The following is a 25,465-nucleotide window of genomic DNA, read 5'->3' on the forward strand; positions in this document are numbered from 1 at the left end:
AAGTTCTTAAGAAATGCAAACATATTGAAATGCCAACGATTCATAACTTACCTTTATATCACCATTTAGCTACGAATAATTCTTCATAATCAGACACGCTGAACAAATTAGGAGAAAATTCCAAGTCTGGCATAGTTTAGGAGCGCCACCTGGTGAAGCATCTTAAAAAAGACATTTTACTAGAAACATCAACGAAGGTTCCTTACAGTCTTAATAACAATTCAATGTACAACTTCCACTAAAAAACACAAATAAACAACAACTATTCTTATCGTTTTATTATATTGTTACTTAACTCAAACACATTTTTCTAAACATATTTTATTTCAAATGATAAATACAGTTAATTTCCGAATTATCCTGAAAAATTCATTTTAGTAACAAGTAAAGTTTTATATTTCAACACAACAGTTACATCAAATAGAATATAAACATCTGTATTGGCTGAATTTACCCAAGTGTGATTAATTTAATGGAAAATGTGGGATAATATCTGGTGTACTTAGATTGTTTCATCATCATTGTTATTTTAAAACCATAGTAAGTTGACCGGTAAAGCTGTTTTTACCAAACACCAAAGTGAAACAACTGTAACACAAATATACTGTGTTTTACGTGCAAAAAGAAAACATTGTTTGTTTTGAATTTCGCACAAAGCTACACGAGGGCTATCTGCGCTAGCCGTCCATAATTTAGCAGTGTAAGACAAGAGGGAAGGCAGCTAGTCATCACCACCCACCGCCAACTCTTCAACTACTCTTTTGCTAACGAATAGTGGAATTGACCGTCACATTGTAACGCCCCCACGGGTGAAGGGGCAAACATGTTTGGTACGATAGGGATTCGGACCCGCGACCCTTTGGATTATGAATCGAACGCTTTAACCCACCTGGCCATGCCGGGCCGGAAAAGAAAAGAAAAAACCGAAACGTTTTAGAGGTACTTATAGAAATTAAATAATCCTATGCGTGTAAGAGAGGGGACAATGGGGGGACCAGGAAGTTTTTGTTCAATTGTAGAGAAAATATTTTATTTCTTAATTCTTCGAACTTAATATTTCTCTGCATTTCTCTTTTTGTTTTATTTTTGTCATCTTATTTTGGGTTTCAAAATTTTCTTTCGGGGAAAAAATCTTCTACACGTGCATAAAGAGCAGAGCTCCCTTGTGTATACTGAACTAAAACTTAAAGAATTCTGATTGTATTTCAGTAACGTATTTGTTCATTATTGCAATATATTTTTAAAAGCTCAAATATTCTTAGAATGCAATAAATATTCATTACTGTGCTTTGAATTGTAGAGGTTTTTTATCATAATAGTGGGATTGAGCGTAACATCTTAGAGCCCCACGATTGAAGGGGTGAGCATGTTTAGCACGACGAGGATTCGGACCCGCGACCCTCAGATTAGGAGTCGAGTGCATTAACCACCTGGCTATGCCTGGCCTTTCTCGGGTTATACGTATTTGTCATTCAGATTTTTCATCTTTGTGGAACATAATATAAATCTGTTTAAATTATTTAGAGAAACAAATACAACACGATCTTTCAGTTTTATTAAACACAAATTTATAACAACTTTGCAAGAACTCAAAAGTCGACTTTAGGTGTTGCGTGGAAGCAAGAAATATCATTTCCTTTCAAAATGAAGAATAATTAATCATGTACGTCTTTTTTTCAAGCCTAATTAACTAAATACGACAGATAAAACACTTTCATATTAAGTTAAACCAACAAGATAATTTTTCATTGTGGAGAAGCCCCGGCGGCACAAGGTATGTCTTCGGAATTATAACTCAAGAAATTCGCTTTCGATCCCTGTGGTAGGCCGAGTAAATAACCCATTGCGTAGCTTTGTGGTTAACGTCAAAAGAACATATAATGTTGAAATACTTCTGTGCCTTAACTTTTTTTTCACAGGTATTTTATTAATACCGAACTAATCTCCCGTCAATATAGGTTTTGTATAATAGAAGCTTATATTATATATTTTTGAGAGGGAGCTGAAGGTCTGAGATTCGTACTAAAGGCTATTATTTAATAAAGTGAGCCAAATGAAACTACATAATGCTTTTTATTTATCTTTCATTGGACGAAGAGAGAAAAATGCTGCAATTTTATCTTATTATAGAAGTCTCAGCTTTACAACTTCCAAAATATTAAAAATAACGAATTTATTGAAAAAATTTCTTTCAGTATTCCAATAGTTAGAAGAACGTGTAATAATGGTATTCCAACTGCCCAACAGTTTTCATATCCGTTGTCGACGACGCCTTTCGCTCAATCCAGAGCTTTTAAGGCCAGGTTGGATATTAAAAACACAGTATTAAGTATTTAGTTTTAAAAACATAATAGATATAATGTCTTACAGCAAATACAGTTGTTGCTACAGCTTTGCTAAAACAGTATATTAGAGTATGTTTAATCGTGAATGTGATTTTTTTTCTTAGACATTAAATTCATTATAAATTTCAGGAAACAGCCACATTCAAAACGAGTCCATCAAATGCCTTCTTAGTAAAACTATTTTATTTATGGATAATAAGCGATAAGTTATTATTTCCTTAATGAATCTGAACTTTGTTGCAAATATTTTATCATTCTCGAATATGTTTTTATTTCTGATTGGTGTTCGTATAGCTAAAACTTAGACAGAGTTCGTAAGTCAGTATTGAACTAATAATTAGACATAAACTGTAAGTTGATTAAATTTGATAAAAATTTATGTATAGCGTTCTTAATGTTTAATTAATCTTTAATATCCTTCGTACTTTTTATTCTCGTGTTTGTTATTTTAGATGGATCAACATAGTGAAATGAAAGTGAGATTATAATATTGTTTACCATATTAAAATCGGTTAAGTCCTTCATGTAATGTTTTACTTTTTGGCTTCGTGAAATCTAAAAAAAAATTAAACATTAAAACACGTGTAATCGGATTATAAAACATAAATGAAATCCATTCAATTATAGAATTAAGTATTCGTCTAGTATTCTGCTTTAAATAATACATAAGCTCTTTAAAGATTTTAATGGTATTTTCGAAAAGGTGAAATTGTCGTTTTCTTTATAAGTTAACTGCAAAATGAATATTTGCTCCGGTAGCTGGATATATAGCTTCTGTTGGGAATTTTACTGTAAGTTCTTTGGAAAGCGAAAGTACCAAATAAAGTAAAACTACATTTCTATGCAAATTTCATGTATTTAAACTGAAGAATTTATGAGTTGAAAAATATGTAGAAATTAAACCACTGTTACGTAATGCAAATACTTGCTAAGCAATAAAGAGAGCTACAGTTATTTACAAACGGTGATTATTTATGGATCTTCAGATGCATTCTGTAAATTACTTTTCAAATCCAAGCGTATTCTAAGTTACAATCTTTAAAGCAGCCACAAGGATTCAGAGCTGATTTAAAGGTAAAAAGTTCAATGTACTATTCGATAATCTTTAAACACTGTTCATTAAAGCGTTCTTGATTAATGATCTCAGTGCAAGCACATAAACGTTCAAATGCATATAAATTCAAAATCCTTCGAAGTGCACGCTTATGGTAAAATTACAGATGATAACCCTTAGAGAATTTGAGAAAATATTACTTAACCACTTATGATTAGTTTAGAAAGAGATAAGAATATAGCAGTTTTAAAGCATTTTTCATAAATTTTCAAAAGAAGAAAGAAACGAAAACTAATAAAATAATTTATACAAATATTTCCTAGTAGTTTTGCATGTAATATTTTTATATAAGTTTTTATTTAATATTTTGAGTTTCATAAATCTGTTTTGTACGAGTACTCGTTGCCAAATCGCACATATGGTCTGATAGTTGGCTTTTCAGGATGTGGATCAGAAAATCCAAGGTGCTATCAACTATATATTGCTTATTATGCATTATAAAAGTGTCAGTTAAGCTCATTATTGGATTTAAATCAGCGGGTGTTGCTATTTGGCTGATTTTCCTCTGTTTACTAGTTCGAAACTACGGGTAACAATAGCTGAGCATTTGGATTTCTTGACCTGACCAATGTAAGCAGATGACGTTTTAAGTTAAAGCTACTAATATTTAGTTAGTATATCACATGTACATAGCTGACGCATTAAGATACGAAAGTTATTATATTGTACTTGCGATTTTTTTTAGCAGATACGGTTAAGTAGTTACGCTAAAGTGCACTAAACCAAAAATGTATACATATGTAGATATACGTGTTAAAGAGATTCATAGTCAGGTTCTAATAAAGTTTTCTGGCAATTTTTAATACATTTTGGAAATGGTTAAAATTAAAGTAGTGAATGTAGAAAAGAAAGATATGTTGTTAACATGTTTAAGGTTATATTACATCAAGAAAAAATAAATATACATTTAGAAGCGAACTTTATAGTCAAAACGTTTATGATTTTTTCTTTTCACTGAAGGCTTTTAATTATTGAAAACTATATATATTATCAGGATAAAAAGAATTAACAATATTATTTTAAATTACATTTGATGTAATATTTTGTCTTCGTATAGCAAGAGTAGAAATTTTATTACTAAGTTGTCTGCTGCTGTTAATAATGGTAATAAACATCACCAGGTGATTTACCGTTATCTTATTCAAAGTATTAAGCCGTATTCCTCCAGACTGAGTTCATATGTGCTTCTCGTTTCTACGTTTTCAAACAGACTTCACAGTTTTATAACCTTTTTATTTTATTTTTAACTGCACACATGAATGCAAATATAAACAAAGTTTGTACGTTGGTTCATTATATAACAGATAGAAAAGGTGATGTTAAATTAACCGAATTTTTCTTTCAGGAAACTGTTAGAATGAAGCAACTTTGATGCCTAGAAACTTATATAGATAAGCCCACATTTATAACGTACACAAACATTTTATTACACAGCTTTTCGGACACTTTGATGGATCTGAGCCTTTCAGAAAGCGACGTGACAATTAAATAAACGATGTTAAAAAGTTATTACATTATAGAAACGTAAAGTTACGTTTACTTACTTCAATTAAAAGAAATAAAAAATAAGTGAAATAAGACACTTAAAATTAATATCGCAATTTAGTGCAATATGTAATTTGGAACATTATCTTACATATTTTACTTATTTTTATGTGTAATGAAACAGAACTTGCGTAGTCTTTCATAAATAAAACAAACGAAAGCGTACACATAAATTCATAAAGAGTTCAAATTAATTAAATATACAGCAACGCTTTTTTGGGGGTTTTAGTGAAAGTGCTAACTGAGGAGATTGAAATATCCATAAAATTACATCAATATTAGTTTATCTTTCATTGAACCGAGAGTAAATACTAAATTCTAAAAACACATTCTGTTAATAAAAACTATCTTTTTATATAACACTTAAAAACATAAAATAATGAATAGTTGTGTTTGAATTTCACGCAAAGTTACACGAGGGTTATTTTCGCTAGTCATTCCTAATTTAGCAGTGTAAGACTAGAGGGAAGGCAGCAAGTCATCACCATCCACCGCCGACTCTCAAGCTACTCTTTCACCAACAAATAGTGGGACTGACCATCATATTATAATTCTCCCACGGCTGAAGGGGCGAGCATGTTTGATGTGACAGGGATTAGAATCCTCGAGCCTCAGATTACGAATTGAGCGCCTTAAACACCCGTAAATAAGGAATGAAATCATATTTTTCACAAAGTAGTTTTCTTGGTAAAAAACCGAGAGCTATTTTAAAACGGAAAATATTGTCTTGTGAATTTTAATAATGTTTTCTTATCATAGCCATAGAAATTATTACTTTTTAGCAAATAGCTATTATTATGAGTCTTACATGGTGGATAAACAAGTATACTCTTCAATGTAGACTTTCTTTTCCCTCACACATATTTCTTTAAATAAAACAAATGAATAATGAACTCATAATTATAGTAGGAAATAGCATAAGGAAACCTTTTTTCATTATTAGTATACACCTGGTATTTATCTCTACTTTTAAATAATTAAAAATTTTTGTATATTCAATTATTGAAAAATGCAATTTCTTCTCGAATTTCCTAAATTTGAAAAATCTTTGTATATAATTTATAAGCAGAAATAAAAACATCTAATTTGATACGGGTGATTTAAGTTTTGTAGAAACTTATAAAATTATTGTTAATGGGCTTACAGTGAAAGGTGATTTTAAGAACTTGACTACCTACTATGATAATATGCGTTTTTATTTGACCCAAAAATGCGCGCACGTTATTTCATTGGATGTAATTAAAAGCCAGATGTAAATATACTTTAGTAACTATTTTATATAACAGCATATTAAAAATTTATCAAAGTTTTTTTTTAAAAAGCTTTAACATTAGGCCGTAAGAAAACAGAGTTCTTCAGACTGGTTGGGATACAACAAACATAGAAGTGGCGGGAACTTTATTTATATAGCAATAAGGAAAAAATAGTATCGCTAAATAAAAAAGCTACATAGGTCTGGTTACTGAATTTGAAAGAAGGAAACAAACAAGATACGGATGGAAGTAGGCGTATCACTTGGTCGACTAATGATCACATAGCAGACTAAACTGTCTCGACTTTACATTCAGAATAAAATCCCTGCATTTCTGGGCTTTTCATGATGTTCATCGAATGGTAGGTGTTTGAATAGGATCTCAGCTTTCATCATTATATTTTTCTTTTCGTTAACTTTAGAATACTTCTTTTACGATTATTTTACAATAGAGTAAGTAACATTTACGATAGGCAATTCTGATCCCATTTGTTTTATCGGCGAGGAAGCCAGTAATGCAGGGATTTTATTCTCCATGTAAAGTCGAGACAGCTTAGTCTACTATGTGATCATTAGTCGATCAAGTGATATGCCCATTTCTCATTCCTGTCTTGTTTGGTTCCTTTTTTCAAGTGCAGTAGACATCCCTACACAGACTTTTTTTTAATTGAGTGATAATGTTTTTCCTTATACTTGTTTGTTTACTTTTTATATGATGGAGTACATGAGCTACTAGGTTATAGATTATATTCCAAAGATTTATAAATATTAAATATAATAATAATATATGATGTCAAAGCTCGTGAAAATTGTTTTGTTTTATCAAATGATGATAAAATAATAGTTATTACCAGAGCTAGGTAGTTTCTAAGTCTGTTGAAGATGGATTATGAACGAAAAAAGAAATCTCGATTTTTGCCTATTCTCCGGTTTTCGACTTTAGGACGCTCAGAATAGCTGAAAAGCGGCATATACCTTGTATCAGGTAATTCTTCATATCTGGCTTCTGATGCCTTGTAGAGAAAAATCCGAATGACTTTTGTATTGCTTTAATGAGTTCGTCCGCACCATCCTTGCATAAAGAGTGTTACTGCACACTCTCTGATAAGCCATTTAATACAGCAGCAACTGTTGCTATGTTTATTGTATCCTGGCTGGCATAAAAAGCTCTAGCTTGAGCGAGCCGCGTCGTCAGTAATAGGTATGACAGATATACTATGGCTGGAATATTATTATTGTACACTTTTCTCATTCTTTAATGGTCTAAATAAATAATGTAATGTTTGAAAATAGAATAGGCCTAATACTAATGTCTTATGCAGGTATAATTAGAATATAGACATCTTATTTAATACCATAACAATAGAAAAATCAGCCTTTTGAACAATAATACAATCTATCACTTTTGCATGACCACTTATACACAATATACGGTAACACGTTAGCGGTAGTTATTTTAGTTTCTCATTTTTCAAAGTTATATTCAGTTGTTTACTTTCGTGAATTTTAGGTAAAATATAAAATATAACTATCATATAATTATCCACAAGTATTCTAATCGTATTCTGAAAAAAAATTAAAAGATTTACAAATACCATCAATTTTAATATTATCTGTGCATTAAAAAATCCTTCGCAGAAAAAAAAAACACGATATTCATTCTGATAATTTAAATGCATAAAAGTTATAAGACTACAGTTACATAATAATATTATAATAAATTTGATCTTTATTATTTTATGATAAGCATACTGTATTTTTCCAAAACTTTTCTCTGACATCTTAAAAGATTTATGAAAGTTTTTACAAAGACTCATATGTATTATTCAGATTGTATTAAATATTTTCTATATGGATAATACCAGTTTCAATTTAATATGGTTTGTTTTGAATTTCGCCTAAAGCTGCACGAGAGCTATCTGCGTTAGCCGTCCCTAATTTAGCAGTGTAAGACTAGAGGGAAGGCGGCTAGTCATCACCATCCACGGCCCACTCTTGGACTGCTATTTATCAACGAATAGTAGGGTTGACCGTCACATTATAATGCTCACACCGCTGAAAGGGTTAGCATGTTCGGTGCGATGAAATTTTGAACCCGCGACCCTCAGATTACGAGTGGAATGCCTTAACCCACCTGGCCATGCCGGGCCCGATTTAATATGTTTAACTATTGAAATTTTAAAATGTTAGACATTATAGAATTATCACTTCTAAAAATATTATTAAAGGCTGTATTATTTTATACTTTATTGCAAACTTCCTATAATTTCATATCATATTTAATAATTGGTGGTAATGTGAAATTTATGTTTCAAAGAACAAATTATATATAATTTTAGAATAAAATGTAAGGTGTTTTACCAAATGATTTCACTTTATTTAATATAAAATGTTGTAAATAATTTTGAAAACGAAAAGGTGGGACATATACAGGAAATATGAACAATTAATAATTTTTATTTAAAATCTCAATTTCTTATTAGTACAATACATTATTTTAAAACTACAAAAGAAACGCTAAAACGTTTTATAATACATTAGTATTTTTGTACTTGCTTACAACAGATAATTACGCTTTTATTTGATACTAAAATACATTTCTCAGTGTAATATCGCCCCCAATGGCTTAGCGGTATGGCTGCGGACTTACAACGCTAAAAACAGGGTTTCGATATCCGTGATGGGCTGAACACAGATAGATCATTTGTGTAACTTTGTGCTTAATTCAAAACAACAAACAACAACAACTCAGTGTAACATCGTGAAATGTTTTCCATGTGCCTTTAATTGCTCCATACAATTATTTTGGATTTGGATTAATTTATGAAGAAATGCCACCATATTCCCGCTCTGCTTATCCAACTGTTAGAAGCCTGATTTCCATTCCAACATTTTAATTTTGCTATCTTTCCTAAGCAGAAGGATGTAAACAGTAGCATATCCATTGAAGCAACTTCATACTAATCTGTACCTTGCTGTCCTGGAAATTATATTCAAACCTGTACTAAAAGTTAGGTCATTGGCAAGATCTCTCATGGATTGATTGTATGTATCACGTTAAGGACATACCACGAAGTACTTGACATAACTTTTGAAGAGTTTGGAGTTTTTACTTCGATCACGTCTATTACCAACAGCACCAGTTTTATATAACTTTTTCTGACTTTCCATGTTGCTACGACAGAATTATAAATTTTCCCATCAATCTCTCTCCATCAGCCAAATATTAATTCCTAAACGTTTGTCACGTGTCATTTCTGTCTTGCAAACCAAGCGTGACCTCATCTCGTTAATGTTGTGAATATTATACCTTCCTGTACTTTTGTAGGTATTATGCTGATGTGGCTCTGTTTGATTGGTTGAATGATAGTCAATCACCGTACAAGCTATCAATACGTGACTGTACTATGATACATTTATAGGATTTCTTACGTCCTGTTTCCTCCTTTTATTATTTTTTTCTGCTGGTATTATATTCTAGAGGGTTTTTTCCGTGATTTGAAAATCGGATTTATAAATTTATGATAACAGCAATTCAATACGGTAAAATATTATGTTTGCAATGTATATGTGAATTTAAAGTGAAATAAAAAATACACGAAAAGTGTTTTTAACTTTTTAGTTTCTGAGTACTTTTTGTATTTCAGGGTCTGCAGGAAAAAGAGGCTTATTGATAGTCATTAAACACCACGTACTGTGTGCGAGAAATTATTGTTTGCTTATCGATTCTTGAGGGATGGCGTGGTATTTTATAACAATGCAGACTCAGTAAAAGTATTTTATGTCTAAAAATATCTACTCAAGAAGAAAAAAGAAATAAGTTGCTCTTTTTTTGTGAGGAAAAATTGAATAAGTTACGTAATGTACGTCGGTCAATATTTGAGCAAGTAGAAAAATTATTGGTGAAAGGAGCTAAAACGAAATGTTTACACCACAACGATTTAGTCATTAAAAAGGTTATGTGGTCGAATAAGGATAATTATTTGTTTGAATTATTCAAAAGCTTTTACCTTTACTTTAACAAGTTTTTAATTTTCCGTGTATAAGGAAGTCTCGTGATTTAAATAAGTAGTTTGAAGTGTTTTTAACTCCATAATTTTAAAATTTAATACTTTTACAAATAAATTTCCAAATCACTAACTTTTAAAAGATCAGAATACTCAAAAACGGACGAAAACAGCACGTGACTGTTAGTAACAATTTCATTTAGATTTAACTGAACGAAACATACTAAATATTTACCAATTATATTACATTTATAACATGATTATTTTCAGAAAATGGACTTGGTTTATTAAAGCTAAGAGGATATGATCCTTGTTACGCGCCCCTATATGTGATATATCAAATCACCTGTTCACACTGCTGTTGACCAATAGTTTGTGTGATCATTATCTTAGACAGACAGTCCAATCAGATCAATAGCGTGTGATTTTAATCGAAAAATATTATCAAATCACTTGTTAACACTGCTGTAGATTAGCAGTTTGTGACTATTAATTAAAAATTGTGTGATCATAGCTAAAAAAAAAGTTACCATAGTTTTGTTACAACTTACAATAACTTACAGAAAAGTATTTTCATAACATCATGAATTTCAGTGTTATCAATTATTCAAAAACACAGTAATAGTGAAGAACGTAAACACCATCCTAAAATAATTAACAAAATTCGTGTTCTAATAGTAACAGCAATGCAACATAAACACTACAGTGGGTCAGACTATTCGACTATTTATACAGTTGTTTTATTAAAACCCACAAATGTCAATGTTGTGATTACTGCCCTAAAACTTAATTACAAACATATATATACATATCATGATATATCATTGTCTTTCTCTTAATTAATGTGACAGTATATAAGAGCACTACAAATGATAATACATTTTCTTATATTTAGTAATATATAAATAAAAATTACTAAAGAAAAATTAGTTCTCAAATTAATGAGAATTTCTTTTTCAGCTCAAAAAGAATTAATTATTATAACCATATTTTTCCCTTGGGAGCCACTTTTATTAAACAGGAAGAAATTAATGGTCTAAATGTACCTAAATTTTTAAATTAATGCCAGTAAAAAGGCAGTTTTTTAAGATAGAAATTTAATGTGAAATTTCACATGCACTCGTGTGTTTTTAGAATGGCGTGTAATTGAATAAATCTAACCGCTTCATTTCATTTCGGCGTGGTATATATATATATACATAACAAATTTGAAAAAATATATGATTTAATTTCATTCACAGAGTCAACAAGCACTTAATTTGTTCAGATTTAATGTTACACCAACGTACATAATATGTAAAAAAAATAATATTTTTAACTGTTTTACGTAAAAGAAACTTTTAATATGTCTTGTAGGAATTTTCATTTTAAATTAGTTATATTTATTTTGCTTTAGAAACGTACTGTATTCAGATACGTTTGTTCTAATCTAAAGTCGAAGGACACTTCATCTGACGACGGAGTGAGAATAGATAGTTTTATAATCAAAGAATCGTGTGGCTCTTCTCAAGAATCATTTCAGACTATTAATTTGCATTTTATTTTATAGTTAATAAACGAATTCTATTTTACATAAAAGAGAAACAATAACTGATTTGGCGTCGAGTACAAATTTAGTTTAGCATACAGTATAAACAACATGCAAGAAGTTACAAAGAGCATTGAGAAAAGCTTCAGTACAGTGCTACGTTAAATAAAGACGGACATACACACTGTCTAAAACTATTGTATGAGCGGTAGCATATAAGCGTTAACAATCATAACTTCAAAATCTCGAAGCTAAACAAAGGAAGGCTTCTATAGTGTTCGAAACAATTATAAAAAAGAGCGACACAACAGTACTATTAAAACACAACTACATTAGCAGTAAGTTAAACAAAGAACGATTTATGTCGTCCGACACAAAATGTGCAAAAAAAAAACATTTAAACACCTTTCGAAGCAACAATGCTGGAAGTGTCAGAAAAACAACCGTGATGATAAAATTCTCAGTACTGAAAAAAAATAATTTCAATAACTATCAAATGTTTCAGTAAAATACATTAGTGCTAAGTAATTATATGACGTGGTGGGTGTGTGATATAATCTTTCACAAACCTGCAGAAATGAGTTTAGTTTACCAAGATTTATGATATCATATTTGTTATACTGGACATCAATACAGTCACAGGATCATACACACAATATCAGGCTAACAACCACGAAGATATAGTAGTTCGTCTACAATTAATTCTCAATCTACGGAATCATACCACGTCTGTTAGAAAATGATTCATGGTTGCCTAATTTGTCTATTAGTTGTCTTTAAATTCGCGAAATCGTGCTCGATTTATTACGTTCTGATTCATAATTGCCTAATCTGTCTACTAGTTGTCTTAAAATTCATGGTATCATGCTCGGCTTATTACATTATGTGTTATGATCGTCTAGTTAGTCTACTAGTGCCCCGGCATGGCCAGGTGGGTTAGGGCGTTCGACTCGTAATTTGAGGGTCGTGGGTTCGAATCCTGGTTACATCAAACATGCTCACCCTTTCAATCGTGGGGGCTTTATAATGTGATGGTCAATCCCACTATTCGTTGGTAAAAAGAGTAGCCCGAGAGTTGGCGGTGGGTGGTGATAACTAGCTGCCTTCCCTCTAGTTTTACACTGCTAAATTAGGGACGGCTAGCACAGATAGCTCGCGAGTAGTTTTGTGCGAAATTCAAAAACAAACAAACAAACCGTCATGTACATATGAAGATATTAAGTAGTAGAAATTACGTGCTTTAAAAAAATAACGAATTAGAATTCAAATCGCTGTATAAATATGGTGAAAAAAATCTCAAGAAATGATTGTTCTGAACAGCGTTAACTTATCACTATAGGAAGAACAAAATATTTACATACCGACTGCTGCTGCTCGTCGATTTCCTAACAGGAAACAAAAATATTATATATTTTAATTCATTTCCTGCAAAAGCAATTTGATAACATAAAAATTACTTTAAAATTGATATTAAATTCATTTATGACAAAAGCTATAATATTATAAAACATTTTATTCTGTTTCTTTTCCATAAAAGAAACATACCTTGTATAGTTTACGGTATGTATAACACAAGATACAACCTCATTCGTATAAGTTTTGTATGTTCCCCAGGGATATTATACCCGAAAAAGTAGTAGTTTTCCACAGTTCTCTAGGAAACCATAAACTTTAGTGAATATAAGCGTAGTACTGTTCTCTTTCTTTATTTAAGTTTAGAATAGTTAGAATTAAGTTTTTAAACTCATTATGCACGTGTGTTTACACGCTAAACTAAATAGATGAGCAAACGTTTTTTACACATCAACTTACCTTCCAAGCTAAGACAGATGGTACAAGCTTGGTCACAAAAAATATAAATATCATCAGTATACTGGTAAGTAGAGATAAAACCAGCATCCGTTAAGAAACGTCATTCAATTATTTTATGTAAAGCAACGAATGTTAGTTTTGAAATTGAAATCATATTTTTAGGTTGCTCAAAGTTTGATTTATAAAACATTAAATTTAAAGACTAAGTAAACGTTACGTTTCAGCGTTTACTATAAATAAAATCCTTTACATAACAACCCCCAAGGAAATGTTATTTATATGCTAAAAGATATTAAAAACGAAAAGTTCATGTTAATAAAAATAATTTGATCATTCAATAAGAAAAATTAATTACACTCAAAACTGATATTAAAATTCATTCATTAGGAGCGTGCAATTCTAAACAACAACTATGTGGAATATAGGATTTTGAGAGTTATAGATTATTAAAAGATAAAGTTTACCCTATAACAATAGTAATATTAATAGAATGCACAAAACGTAGTACACAGGGAGGAAAAATAAAAGAAGTTCTGTGGTGGTAAAATGGATATTTATATATAAATATTAGACGTTTCTTTGATAAATACCTTACCAGGGTTCTTTGTTTAAAATTGTGATTTATGTTTCGATTCCTTGTTGGTGTTGAACTGTCAAACATTTCGCTATGTCATCCATTGTAAAAGATGATATACCAGGTTACTAACGAACACAAGGCTGGATACAACAGCTTGCCATAAAATAAGTAAAATAGAACCACCAAATATTTTTTTAAGAATAATGAGGAAACAGCCTGCACCTTAACACAACAATGAAAAGTCTTTAAAGCAGAAGACAAGAAGCACTAGTCTCTCTGTCAAGATGAAAGAAAATAACTCTTTCATTATATTTAATATAATAAAGGAAGGAACAGCTTACCTGTTGAAATTAAGAAGATTTAATTAATTACTTGTCTAACGTAAAAAAGGAAAGTGTATCAACCTTTTTTTTTTTTAAGATGAAGCGTGCCCTATTTTTTCTGCGTGCAAATACGAGGGAATGAAAGCACCAGCTTGCCGAGATACAAACAATTACTTTATTTCAACACGGATGGATCAACTTTGAGGTTAAGATTAGAGGAAAATAACAAGCATGACAGCTGGTAAAAGAAACATATATCAGAATGTCTTCTAAAATAAGATAGAGATTATCAATGTTTTGTGTAATAAGAAAGAAAATGTGTCAGCTTACCTTCGAAGCTAAGGCAGACGGTAAAAGGTTGGCCACACACATAAAAAAACACACAACAAAAAGTATTTGATTACTAGAAATAAAATCAGCATATATTTAGCAGGATACATTAATGGATCATCTAACATAAAAAAGAATGCACCAGCCAATCTGCTAAAATGAAAGAGATAAAATCAGTCTGTCAGCTGAAATAAGAGAGTAAATGTAAGTCTGCCATCTATCATGAAAGTAGAAACACAAACTTATATTTTAGAAAACAAGTAAGAAAACGTCAGTCTCACAAACAATGCAGCAAAACGTGTTCTAGTCGCATAAGTGAGACGATAGTGAATGTATCAATACACTATACTGGTATGAAGTACAGAAGTGGGAAACTAGCCTTCAGTATGAAAGAGCAGGCTAAGATGGCAGAGAAAAGAACCATCATGTTTGATAAAGCTGTGCCAGAAAGGAAGTACAAGCCTTCTAAATCATATGGGTAAAAAATACGCGCTAAAAAAGACGATTGAGGAAACACCAACCTAGTGACGACAAAAAGGTTCAAGATCTGATAAATAAACTGGCAGGTTGGTAGGGTATTACCAGACTAAGACAAGTAACAATACTAGTTAAACAACGTAGGAAGACTTAGACTCCTGGTAAGAAGTGTCAGTATTCTAAGTAGGATGAGAAAGGAAGTGCCAAGAAAAGAAATAACTGGCTGGCACTTCCTGAACGAAGGAACAAAACGCAAGTCTGCTGAATAAGGAAGGGAAGAATCACCTCCTTTCGGATAAGACAAAATTAATAACTCACGCTGCCTGCCTGCTTGCACGTGAAAGAATGTTTTCTACTGCTTTCTATCGTGAAAAAGGATAAATCACTCTATCTGCTTGAAGGTGGAAATTAAAATACGATAACCTTTTACGAAAAAAGGCAAATCATCAGCAAACTATAAAAAGGGGAAATTTATTATATTATAACCGTTAATTAATTCAATGCGTGAGATGTTATCAGCTTGTTTGTGAATTTCATAAAAAAATGACAATTATTTATAATTTGCCTTTCTATTCCATGTAATACTCTGAAGACTTATCTTCATGAGTAACAAGTAAATATTACTGATGTATTTTTCTTCTATGGGAAGATATCAAGTAAGGAGAGGTAGGGATAAGCCTCGAAGCTTATGCAATAATAGTTTAACTAGTTCGTTAGATTATTATATAATTTTTATTATGTTGTTTAATTAATTTTCCCTTTTTATTTCTACTCGACAGCTAGAGAAGACCGAAAAAAATACGTAGCTCATCCAAACTTAGGCATTTTTTCCCATAACAGGCACATGTTTCAAACATTGTGCGATTAAAGAAAACAACCACACCTTCTGAGAGCGACTTCGTTGATGAGGAAGATATATTCAAAGGAATATAAATATTTGGCGAAGAAGATAGACTTACCTAACGACCCTAATTCTTCAGAATGGCCTGCTTGTTTTCCTATATCAACGAAATAGATCAGAGAAATTAAAAGATAAACATGTTATTGCAAGCAGTTCATTGCACAGCAGCACATGAAAACAACATAGAATTATTTCGTTCTATTAGAGTTTAATGACATTTCTCACAGTTATTTACAATCAGCGAAAATTTCAAAATGTAAAAATATCGCACAATTATTTAAAGTTTGTATACTTTCATGCAAATTTTATCTAAGAAACATGTGTTATAATGGTATGAACGTGCACATGGATACATCTTTCCCAAACTATTAGGCAGAATAAGTATCTATAATCAATATAAATTTACTATTTACACGTGGGATAGGATATAGAAATTAATCTTGAAACTTTGAGCTTAGAGTAAACATGTATAAATCAAATATAACTTATGTATGTAAATCAGATTATTAAATATAAAACAAGATTTATTTCATAAAAATATATATATTTTTTTAAACCATAAACTCGTCCAAGCGAAAATATTTGAAACTGCAATAGAAAATACTTTATCACTAAGCTTCTGCAAAATGGATGTTAAAATCCCGTCACCGAACATCCTCGTTCTATCAGAAATCTAAGTTTATAATATAACGGTAAAGCCCATTATTAGTTGGTAAAGAGTAGCCCAAGGTTTGGTGGTTGGTAGAAACCAGATTTCATTATCTGTGGTGATAGAATATCTGTTTGTGTAGTTTGTAATTAACTACAAATAAACAAACTATTGCTATTAAGTTAGAAATAGCTGTGCATATATCCTTGAGTAGCTTTACGCAAAATTTAGAAAACAAGCAATCACTAAACTCCAGTTTCATTTCAATAATGTAGATGCAACCAGTGTTTCAATTCAGTAAAATATGCTGATAGAACCAGCCTTGTTTAACATTCTTAATAAAATCTAACTTAAACTACATCTCAAATTAAATCCATATCATACTTTAATTTTTCCCAACCTCTAGTTGAAAGCAAAATAACATGTTAAAAATGTAAGTCTTAAATACTGCAGTGAAATGCGTTGTTTAAGAAAGAAGCTCTAGTGGATTTGTACATATTAAACGAGGTGAGAAAAAAAGAATGAAATTCATGGGAGAAAATGGTATTTAGGAGAACTACTAATATTTTGAAATGATGAAAATGACATCTGTCTACACAAAGAACAGTTGATGTGACAGTTAACTATAATGACAGATATCGTTTCATTTATTACTTGTAAAAACGAAATTTCCTTTACTATTGAAGCCATCTATCTTTTGAAGCATCTTTGAGACGTAAAACAATCGATGTCAGTCGTTTGTAAGAAATGGAAGCAATTCTCGAGGTGGTTTGTCTTGCTCCTCTAGACAGGAAACTAAATTTTCTTGTCAATTATGGCTGTAAGCAGCCCTAGTGGTGATAAGTACAAGAAAACAAAATATTTACAATGGACAAATTCGAATAATAATAAAAGTTATGAGACTGTCATTTTAGTTTGTTCTAAATACAATCTTAGGTTATTTTGTGATTCATTTCTTACTGGCAGAGCTGATAAGTGGTTGAGTAGAATATTAGAAGAACGAATAAAATTTCTAGAAAAATAAGTTCGTTCTTGTAATAAGGATGCTTTTTAAAAGGTGGATTTAACAAGCTTTAAATATTTTATGAGGTTCTTAACTAACTGTAAAACGTAGTGGCTTAATGAGAAAAACATGCAGATGGGTAATGAGAGAATTCAAGCAAATCTTTTCATATAATTTTATATAGAACGAAACCACATATAGAGAAAGAGTTAATTCATTGAGCTGAATTTCATTTGTGTGTCCATTAATTGATGAGTTTTACAATAACCGAACCAAGAGTGTAGAGCTTGGAGTTCCAAGGCTGTATGTTAGCATTCTTATAAGTTATACTGATTTAATAAACACGCATACTCTTACCATATGTCATTTTTTGTACAACCATAACAGTATGTCAGATGCTTTCTTTAATGTAAATTGTATTTAATTTGCACGACAAAAATCCAAAAACCACGAAAATGCAATATATTTGATTGAAGCTAAGCGTGAAGCTGCCGAATGGGCTATCTATGCTCGGCTCGCCACGGGTATTGAAACCAGGTTTCTAGCATTGTAAGTCCGCACACATACCATTGTGTTACTGGGTGAGAATAATGAAAAATAAAACAACATTTAATTTAATAATGTGATAAGGTGAACAAAATGCACCTTAACCTGAATCTACCAGAAAAACGTATCCTTGCTAGAACAAGGCCTATTAACTACTTTGCACTAATCAGGGTAGTTTCACGAGGTGATAGTTTAGAAGTATTTCCTGTAAAATAAGAAAGATAGTGTTTCTTGGCTATTTTAAGATCTGAAAGCTTGTTTGTCAGAAACAGAGGAGATTAAGTGACCAGTTTGAATATCACGCAGCTAATCAATGATAATTTCCACTGTAAGTTTCCCGTGACACTCATCAGATTCAACCCCCTCTGTTATAAAATAACTCTACATAAATTAAAGTATGGAAATTGCTACGTTTTAGCCTTGACAATATTTTTGCATATATGATTATACAATATAACGATCACTGTTCAATATGTATACAAATTTATACATTCTTGACAGGCACGTTTAGCTTTAGTTTGCAACATTAACACTGTTTACAAGAAGTAAGTGGCTGTATGTGATAAAAGTTTCCTATAAGCTTATCATTTACTGCCATAGTTTTAACGACTACAGAATTATCGCGTACGTATGATGTAGTGAACGTCGTTAAAACAATTTGGTCAAGGGTTTATTGTTTTGATGGATTTTTGAATAAATAGCACTATTTTTAACATTTCTTGTTTAATGGGTATGAATAACAAAATACTAGGCTGTGCTAACAGGACGTGAACATTTAAAAACAGTTTGTTTAGTGTCTTGTGGTTTCACTTATGAGCACTTATTAGCGAATATTTTTTAAGAAAAATATTAAGATTATATAAATCCTTGGTTTAGTGATTCAGAAACTATTGACAATTTATGGCACAGATAAATAAACAATACGATTTATTCGATGTGCTTATACTAGTTGTAAATTTTGAGCAAAGGCAGGTTGGATTATTTACTCTGTCCTCAGTGTATAACCGAACATTGAAGTCTAGCGTTGTCAGTTTGTGAACTCACTGCTGTTGCACCAAGTGTAAAAAATAAGTTGTTTTTAATACTTGGAAGTAAATTGTATGTCAGTTTATTAATATGTTAGTTTATGTAGTTATTCGGTAATATTTGAGCTGTTGACGTATCTGAAGTTCTCCTGTGGCTTAGTTGTAAGTTTGTTGGTTCATAACCTAGAGGTCCACCAGTGGTACAGCGGTATGGCTTCGGACTTACAACGCTAAAAACCGGGTTTTGATACCCGTGGTATGCATAGCACAGGTAGCCCATTGTGTAGCTTTGTGAATAATTCAAAATAACACCATAACCGAAAGTTCCCCGCTAGAACAGTGGTAAGTCTACGGATTTACAACGCTAAGATCAGGGGCTCACTTCCCCTCAGTGGACACATTGGATAGCCGATGTGGCTATGCTATAAGAAAACACACACACATAACCTAGAATTTGGGATTAGTGTTCCTATATTGGAGATATTTGCGAATAAACAATAACTGACATATTGGTAATTAAGTTGTAGTTGTACATTTTCAAATGAACTTTGGTTAAACTGTAGATATTGAAAAACTTCAGTGAAAATTCAAAAAGTCTTCTGCCATCCATAATTTCAAAAAAAGTTTTAACTTCACGCAAACTTATTAATTTTGAACATATCTTATAAGTAAGTTTAAAATATCACTTAATATATATCATGTTACTGTACATCGTCAGTTCTTGTCTTAATAAGGTATATTACTTTGTCGCGAGTGCACAATATCAATAAGTCAATAAGTGTGTTTGTTTTCTTATAGCAAATCTTCATCGGGCTGTCTTCTGTATTTTATCAATGGAAATTGAACCCCTGATTCTAGCGTTGTAAATCCATACTTAACAACTGTCCCAGCGGGGGACAAAAGTCACTGTGAATGACTGTAATTTATGCTTATTGTGCACGTAGAAACTATATAGAATCATTCTATTTCTGAAAATATTAAATTAAATTGTTTTGTATGAAATGAAATGCAACTCTTATATCAATTATTAACACTATGCAGCATAAACGTTCCTTTGCCCTGTTTTTTCATATTATTATTGAAGACTAATCTGTTTTATTTACAAGGGCTGGGGAAGAAAAAAAGAGGGCACTTGAAATTCTTTTAGGCAGGATTAGCGTATATTAATTTATGAGACCTTTTCTTCCTTTTCATTAGCTGTATTTTGGTGCTTTAGAAATATCAAACGTAGGGCGAGCGTACATCCGATTCATTTCTGTTACTATTAAGTCCTTTACCAGCCCCTCATAAAATTGAAATTCTTTAAGGCAGGATTAGACAAAAATTAATGAATGCGTCCTTGGGCGTGGTCAAATACATTAGGCGAAAGAGTTTGACATGCTGAGTCCGAAACTGTTGTTAGATCTCAAGTCGGTCAAGAGATGATGAAGCTATGAGCTAAAAGTTTGTATTTGAAACAACAATAATCCAAAAGTGTTATATGATAAAGAAGAAAACAAATAAATAGCACATTAATATAGTAAAAACAGTAAATAAATAACACACACACATATACATAAATTGGTAGTATGCTGTCAACAGTATCATAGCAAATTTTACATCTATGAAAGAGAACTAATAGGATACGTCGCACAAAGGTGAGCTGTATTGACTTTGGAAGAAAATTACAGTTGCTACGTGCGAGCCAGTTATATCTTCATCGTAATGTACATTACAGTGGAGGCTAGGTGCATATGGCGACAATGGGATGAGTATTGATTCCAATGAAAGTTACCGCCCATTCCAAACCTCGAAGCTCCATGGTAATAATGGTTTCTACAGTTTCTCTTAGCTTCTGATATCTTTATCAACAATAATAAGAACATTAAAGCATGATTACACACAACTTGGGCAATGGAAGGTGAATGTGCCTCAAAGCATACACTTAGAAGATGAACAGGCACACAACTTGGGCAGTGGAAGGTGAATGTGCCTCAAAGCATACACTTAGAAGATGAACAGGAGACAGAAGAGGATGGAAAGTAGGAAAAAGATAAAAATGAAATGTGCTCAGATAATATTTTCAAATACCTGTGTTATAGGATGAGAAAAGTGATCAGTGAAAATATATTGTCTGAGAACAATGTTCGAAGGTACAAGCAAGAATACTAGCTTATAACAGATACATAAAATAAGTTCGTTAGATCGTTCACAAAGAAGAGAAAAGAATGAAGAGGACTCTTTCTCGTAGATATAAACACCAAATTCTACCCAATAACCTGTTCCCAAAAGCAGAGAATCTGAAAATTAGATTGAAGATCACCTGCAAAGGATACATAGTGGCCTTCTTTTCCTCTGCCGTGATATTACTGGATAATACACTGTGCGGTCAACTTGTATATTACACAATAACATTATGGTAGAGGAAAAGAAATATATTAGTTTGTTCAAATATCTACTGAATATGAGCCCAAAAGGTATCATACGAAGCAAATGTGAAGCCCAAGCTTTATTTGTCTGGACAATCACACAAACATGACTGAAAATAGTTGGAGAAGGCACTATAAAACATCAACTGTATTCTTGCCAGTAACAACGCTCCTAGAATAATAATAGCAGAGAGAAAGGAGGATAACAGCTATAAGAAAACAACTCAGACTACAAGCTTTAATTATAGAACAGGATTTAAACCTAGTGTCAGTAAACAACAAATGACTCATAAAAGTAACTGTGGTAGTCACAATTAACCCAAATGCAATATAACATAACTGAAACAAGTTTGAATTGAGAATATTTGGGCCATTAGAATATAAATGAGGCCTTAAGGTAAAATTAACTTGAAATCAAGCAGAAAAAAACAAAAATCAAAAAATCTATCCAAATGCAAAATGTACGGAAGTAATAAGATCCAGTAAACTCCAGTATGCAAATTAATTTTGGAAACTGTCAAAAAATGATCAAAGTACTAAATGTATGTGTGGTAGGGCTACAGATAATCAAAGGATCAAGAAGCGAATGTCTTAGAACTGGTGCAGAAAAAGGTAAAACCTTCTTGTAGAAATATGTGAGCGAGCTAGAAGAAAATAGGAAGACAAACATGAAAGGAACTGAATGAAAAAATTTAACAAGGATCCATGGTCAGAAGCACCAGTTACACTGAATGGATTGGAGAGAATTCATTGACCAACAAAAAGGGGTTCTGTGCTAGGCTGAGGTGGAATTAGATTGTCCAAAATCACAACTCTCTCCATAGAAGAAAAAACAGAGCTTTTGTTCGTTTTTGAATTTCGCACAAAGCTACTCGAGGGCTATATGTGCTAGCCGTCCCTAATTTAGCACTGTAAGACTAGAGGGAAGGCAGCTAGTCATCTCCACCCACCGCCAACTCTTGGGCTACTCTTTTACCAACGAATAGTGGAATTAGCTGTCACATTATAATGTTCCCACGGCTGAAAGGGAGAACATGTTTAATGTGACGGGGATGGGAACTCGCAATCCTCAGATTACAAGTCGCACGCCTTAACACGCTTGGCCATGCCGGGCCCAAAAACAGAGCTAACTGAGATAATTTGTTTGTTTCTGAATTTTGCGCGCAAATACGTTTATTTTTAGTGTTTACTTAAACTTTATATATCCACCTCGACGTATTTCAATTATATCTCTCAAATTGGCGGAGTCGTAAAAGTGTTTGTTTGTTTTGAATTTTCGCGCAAAAATACACTAGAGCTATCTGCGTTTCCCATGCCTAATTTAGTAGTGTAAAACTAGAGAGAAGGCAGCTAGTCATCACTACCCACCGCCAATTCTTGGGCTACTCTTTTGCCAATGAATAGTGGAATTGATTGTCACATTATAACACCCCCACGGCTAAAAAGGTGAGCATGTTTGGTGTGAAGGGGATTCGAGCCCGTGACCCTCACCTTAACCACCTGGTATGTCGGGACGAACTGAGATAATCGGTTTGTCAGCGATGTAGGAGAACAATGGACAAAAGGACACACAAACAGTTCAATGTCATTATTACCAAACCTCAAAAAATCATTACATATATAATAAGGATAAATGCTACTTATATGATATTAATTGAACATTATGCGGGAGAATGTGAGGGGTAAAATGGTAGTAGAAGTAAAATGAAAATTATTGTATTAATCATTGGGGTCACCCAGCAGCACAGCAGTTTAGATACCCATGGTGGGCAGAGCACAGACAGCTTATTGTGTAGCTCTGCGCTTAATGTCAAACAAACTCAGATTTTACATTGGGTATCCAATATTAAAAATAGAAATGAATATAATAAAAAAACGATATACAATAACTGCTAATAGTAAGGTATAATGTATAAGTGGCTATTCATGGCAAGTTGCTTTGGAACAAAGGCACAACAGTGAATTACACAATGACAAATGTGTACATTCTGTGGAATTCTATAATTGGACTTACACTCTGCCCAGTACTAAACCTTTCTGGTGTGTAAAATGATCAATCAATATTGTTTTTATTCACGGGAGAGCTAATAAACAATCTAATGTCCTTCTAATTTTGAGCTCCTGACTGTAGGGAAGGCAACTATAAACTAACACTTAGACGATCACAGTATAATGTTTTAACAGCTGACAGGGCGAGGATGTTCGGTGGGAAGTTTTAACCCCACTACCGGAAGATTGTCATCAGTCGACTAAAAACTACAAAATCATGAATAAAATGAATGAGAACCAACTTAAGCTGACAAAGTTTTCGCTAATTTATAAAAAAATCAGCACTTGAAAATTGTACCTGATTTATTATTTTTACTTATGGAAAAAACAAAAAATAACCTAAGTATTATTATATATTTGTTTTGCAAATAACTGATACCTCAAAGCTTTCTGAAATGAACTATGTATTGTTCTTGGATAACCAACTGAAAATAGGATTTTAAAATTAGTTATCGTTGAACTAGAATACATTATTCTTGGTAAAACCGTTTTTAATGCAGAAAAATATACCAAAGAGTTTATATTAAACTTTTCAAAAATGAGAGTATATCTTTTTGGAATGAATGAAACACTTGGTAGAATAACCAAGAATTATACTGTTTGAATTTCCTGTAACACATTTAATACTGTAATGTAAATAACAGTTCTCAAAGCAATTCTTAAAAGTAACTAAGAATATCAAATATGTCGCATGCAAATTTTGGAAAGAAATAAAAATATAACAAATACAATGTTATAGTAACGCCATTTACAGATTAAAGATCTGTGTACACTAAAGTGAATCCTGTTGTTATACTTGATTTTGCATGTCTTCTATAAATTTCAACTGTACTTCATTATGTTGTTCAATAAAAAGGCGTGCTCTAAGTCCCATTAGGAAACAATTTTCCACGTAGTGCTTAAACGTGACATCAACTGAATACACTCGCTACTTAAAAGTGTGATAAAGAATAGAGGGTGTGTAACTACATTCTGTATGTCATCTGCCATAAGAAATGGTGATTACTGAAGGCAGAACAAAACCTCGTTAACCAGAATTGAGAAAAACGTCTTTCTATTCAACGCAGATCTAATGTGCGGAAGCAATAGGCACGCCTGAAGAATAGAACTATATTATTGTTCTTTTTGTTTCACTTTTTTTACTGCCTATGTCTATACCTTCTTCAGTACTTAGAAATGACCATCTTTTCCTGATAAGCATAACTTGTGTGTTTATAACTTTTACGATAAATGGACATCTTTGTTTTTGTGTGTAAGAGATATACCTACCCAACCTTACTAGAATAATAAGCACTTGTATTTATTAGTAAATACACAATGGAACTAAATAGGTTAATTGTGATTGACAACTTTGAAGTGGCTAAAAGTATTTAACCTATTATCTTTTTATATCAAAAAATGATATCTTTATAGGCTAGAATGTGCTTTAAACCTAGCATTTGTTTAGAATACGTAACATACTTCTAACAAACTCAAGAAATACTAACTCTAGGAGTATAGTAAAGTATTAAGACATAAATTATATTGTATAATATCAAATTTATATGTAAAAGTCTCTATAGGAAATGAAATTT

The 25,465-nt window shown here is 31.9% G+C and overlaps 1 protein-coding gene across 2 annotated transcripts in view; it reads right to left on the minus strand.

Moving 5' to 3' along the window:
- The window catches only part of LOC143240932 (uncharacterized), a 109,774-nt gene that overhangs the window by 8,615 nt on the left and 75,694 nt on the right, over nt 1-25,465 (minus strand). Inside the window, exons 4-6 of one of the 2 annotated variants that reach the window (XM_076484198.1) lie at nt 16,270-16,308; nt 13,153-13,176; nt 52-161 (exon numbers count right to left, since the gene is read on the minus strand). In XM_076484198.1, the coding sequence (XP_076340313.1) occupies nt 70-161; nt 13,153-13,176; nt 16,270-16,308 (155 nt within the window). In that variant the 3' untranslated portion in view covers nt 52-69. The remainder of the gene's footprint in view (nt 1-51; nt 162-13,152; nt 13,177-16,269; nt 16,309-25,465) is intronic. The other variant, XM_076484199.1, reaches the window with a different exon arrangement.

The sequence above is a fragment of the Tachypleus tridentatus genome, chromosome 13, assembly GCF_004210375.1.
Source record: "Tachypleus tridentatus isolate NWPU-2018 chromosome 13, ASM421037v1, whole genome shotgun sequence".
NCBI classification, from domain to species: Eukaryota; Metazoa; Arthropoda; class Merostomata; order Xiphosura; family Limulidae; genus Tachypleus; species Tachypleus tridentatus.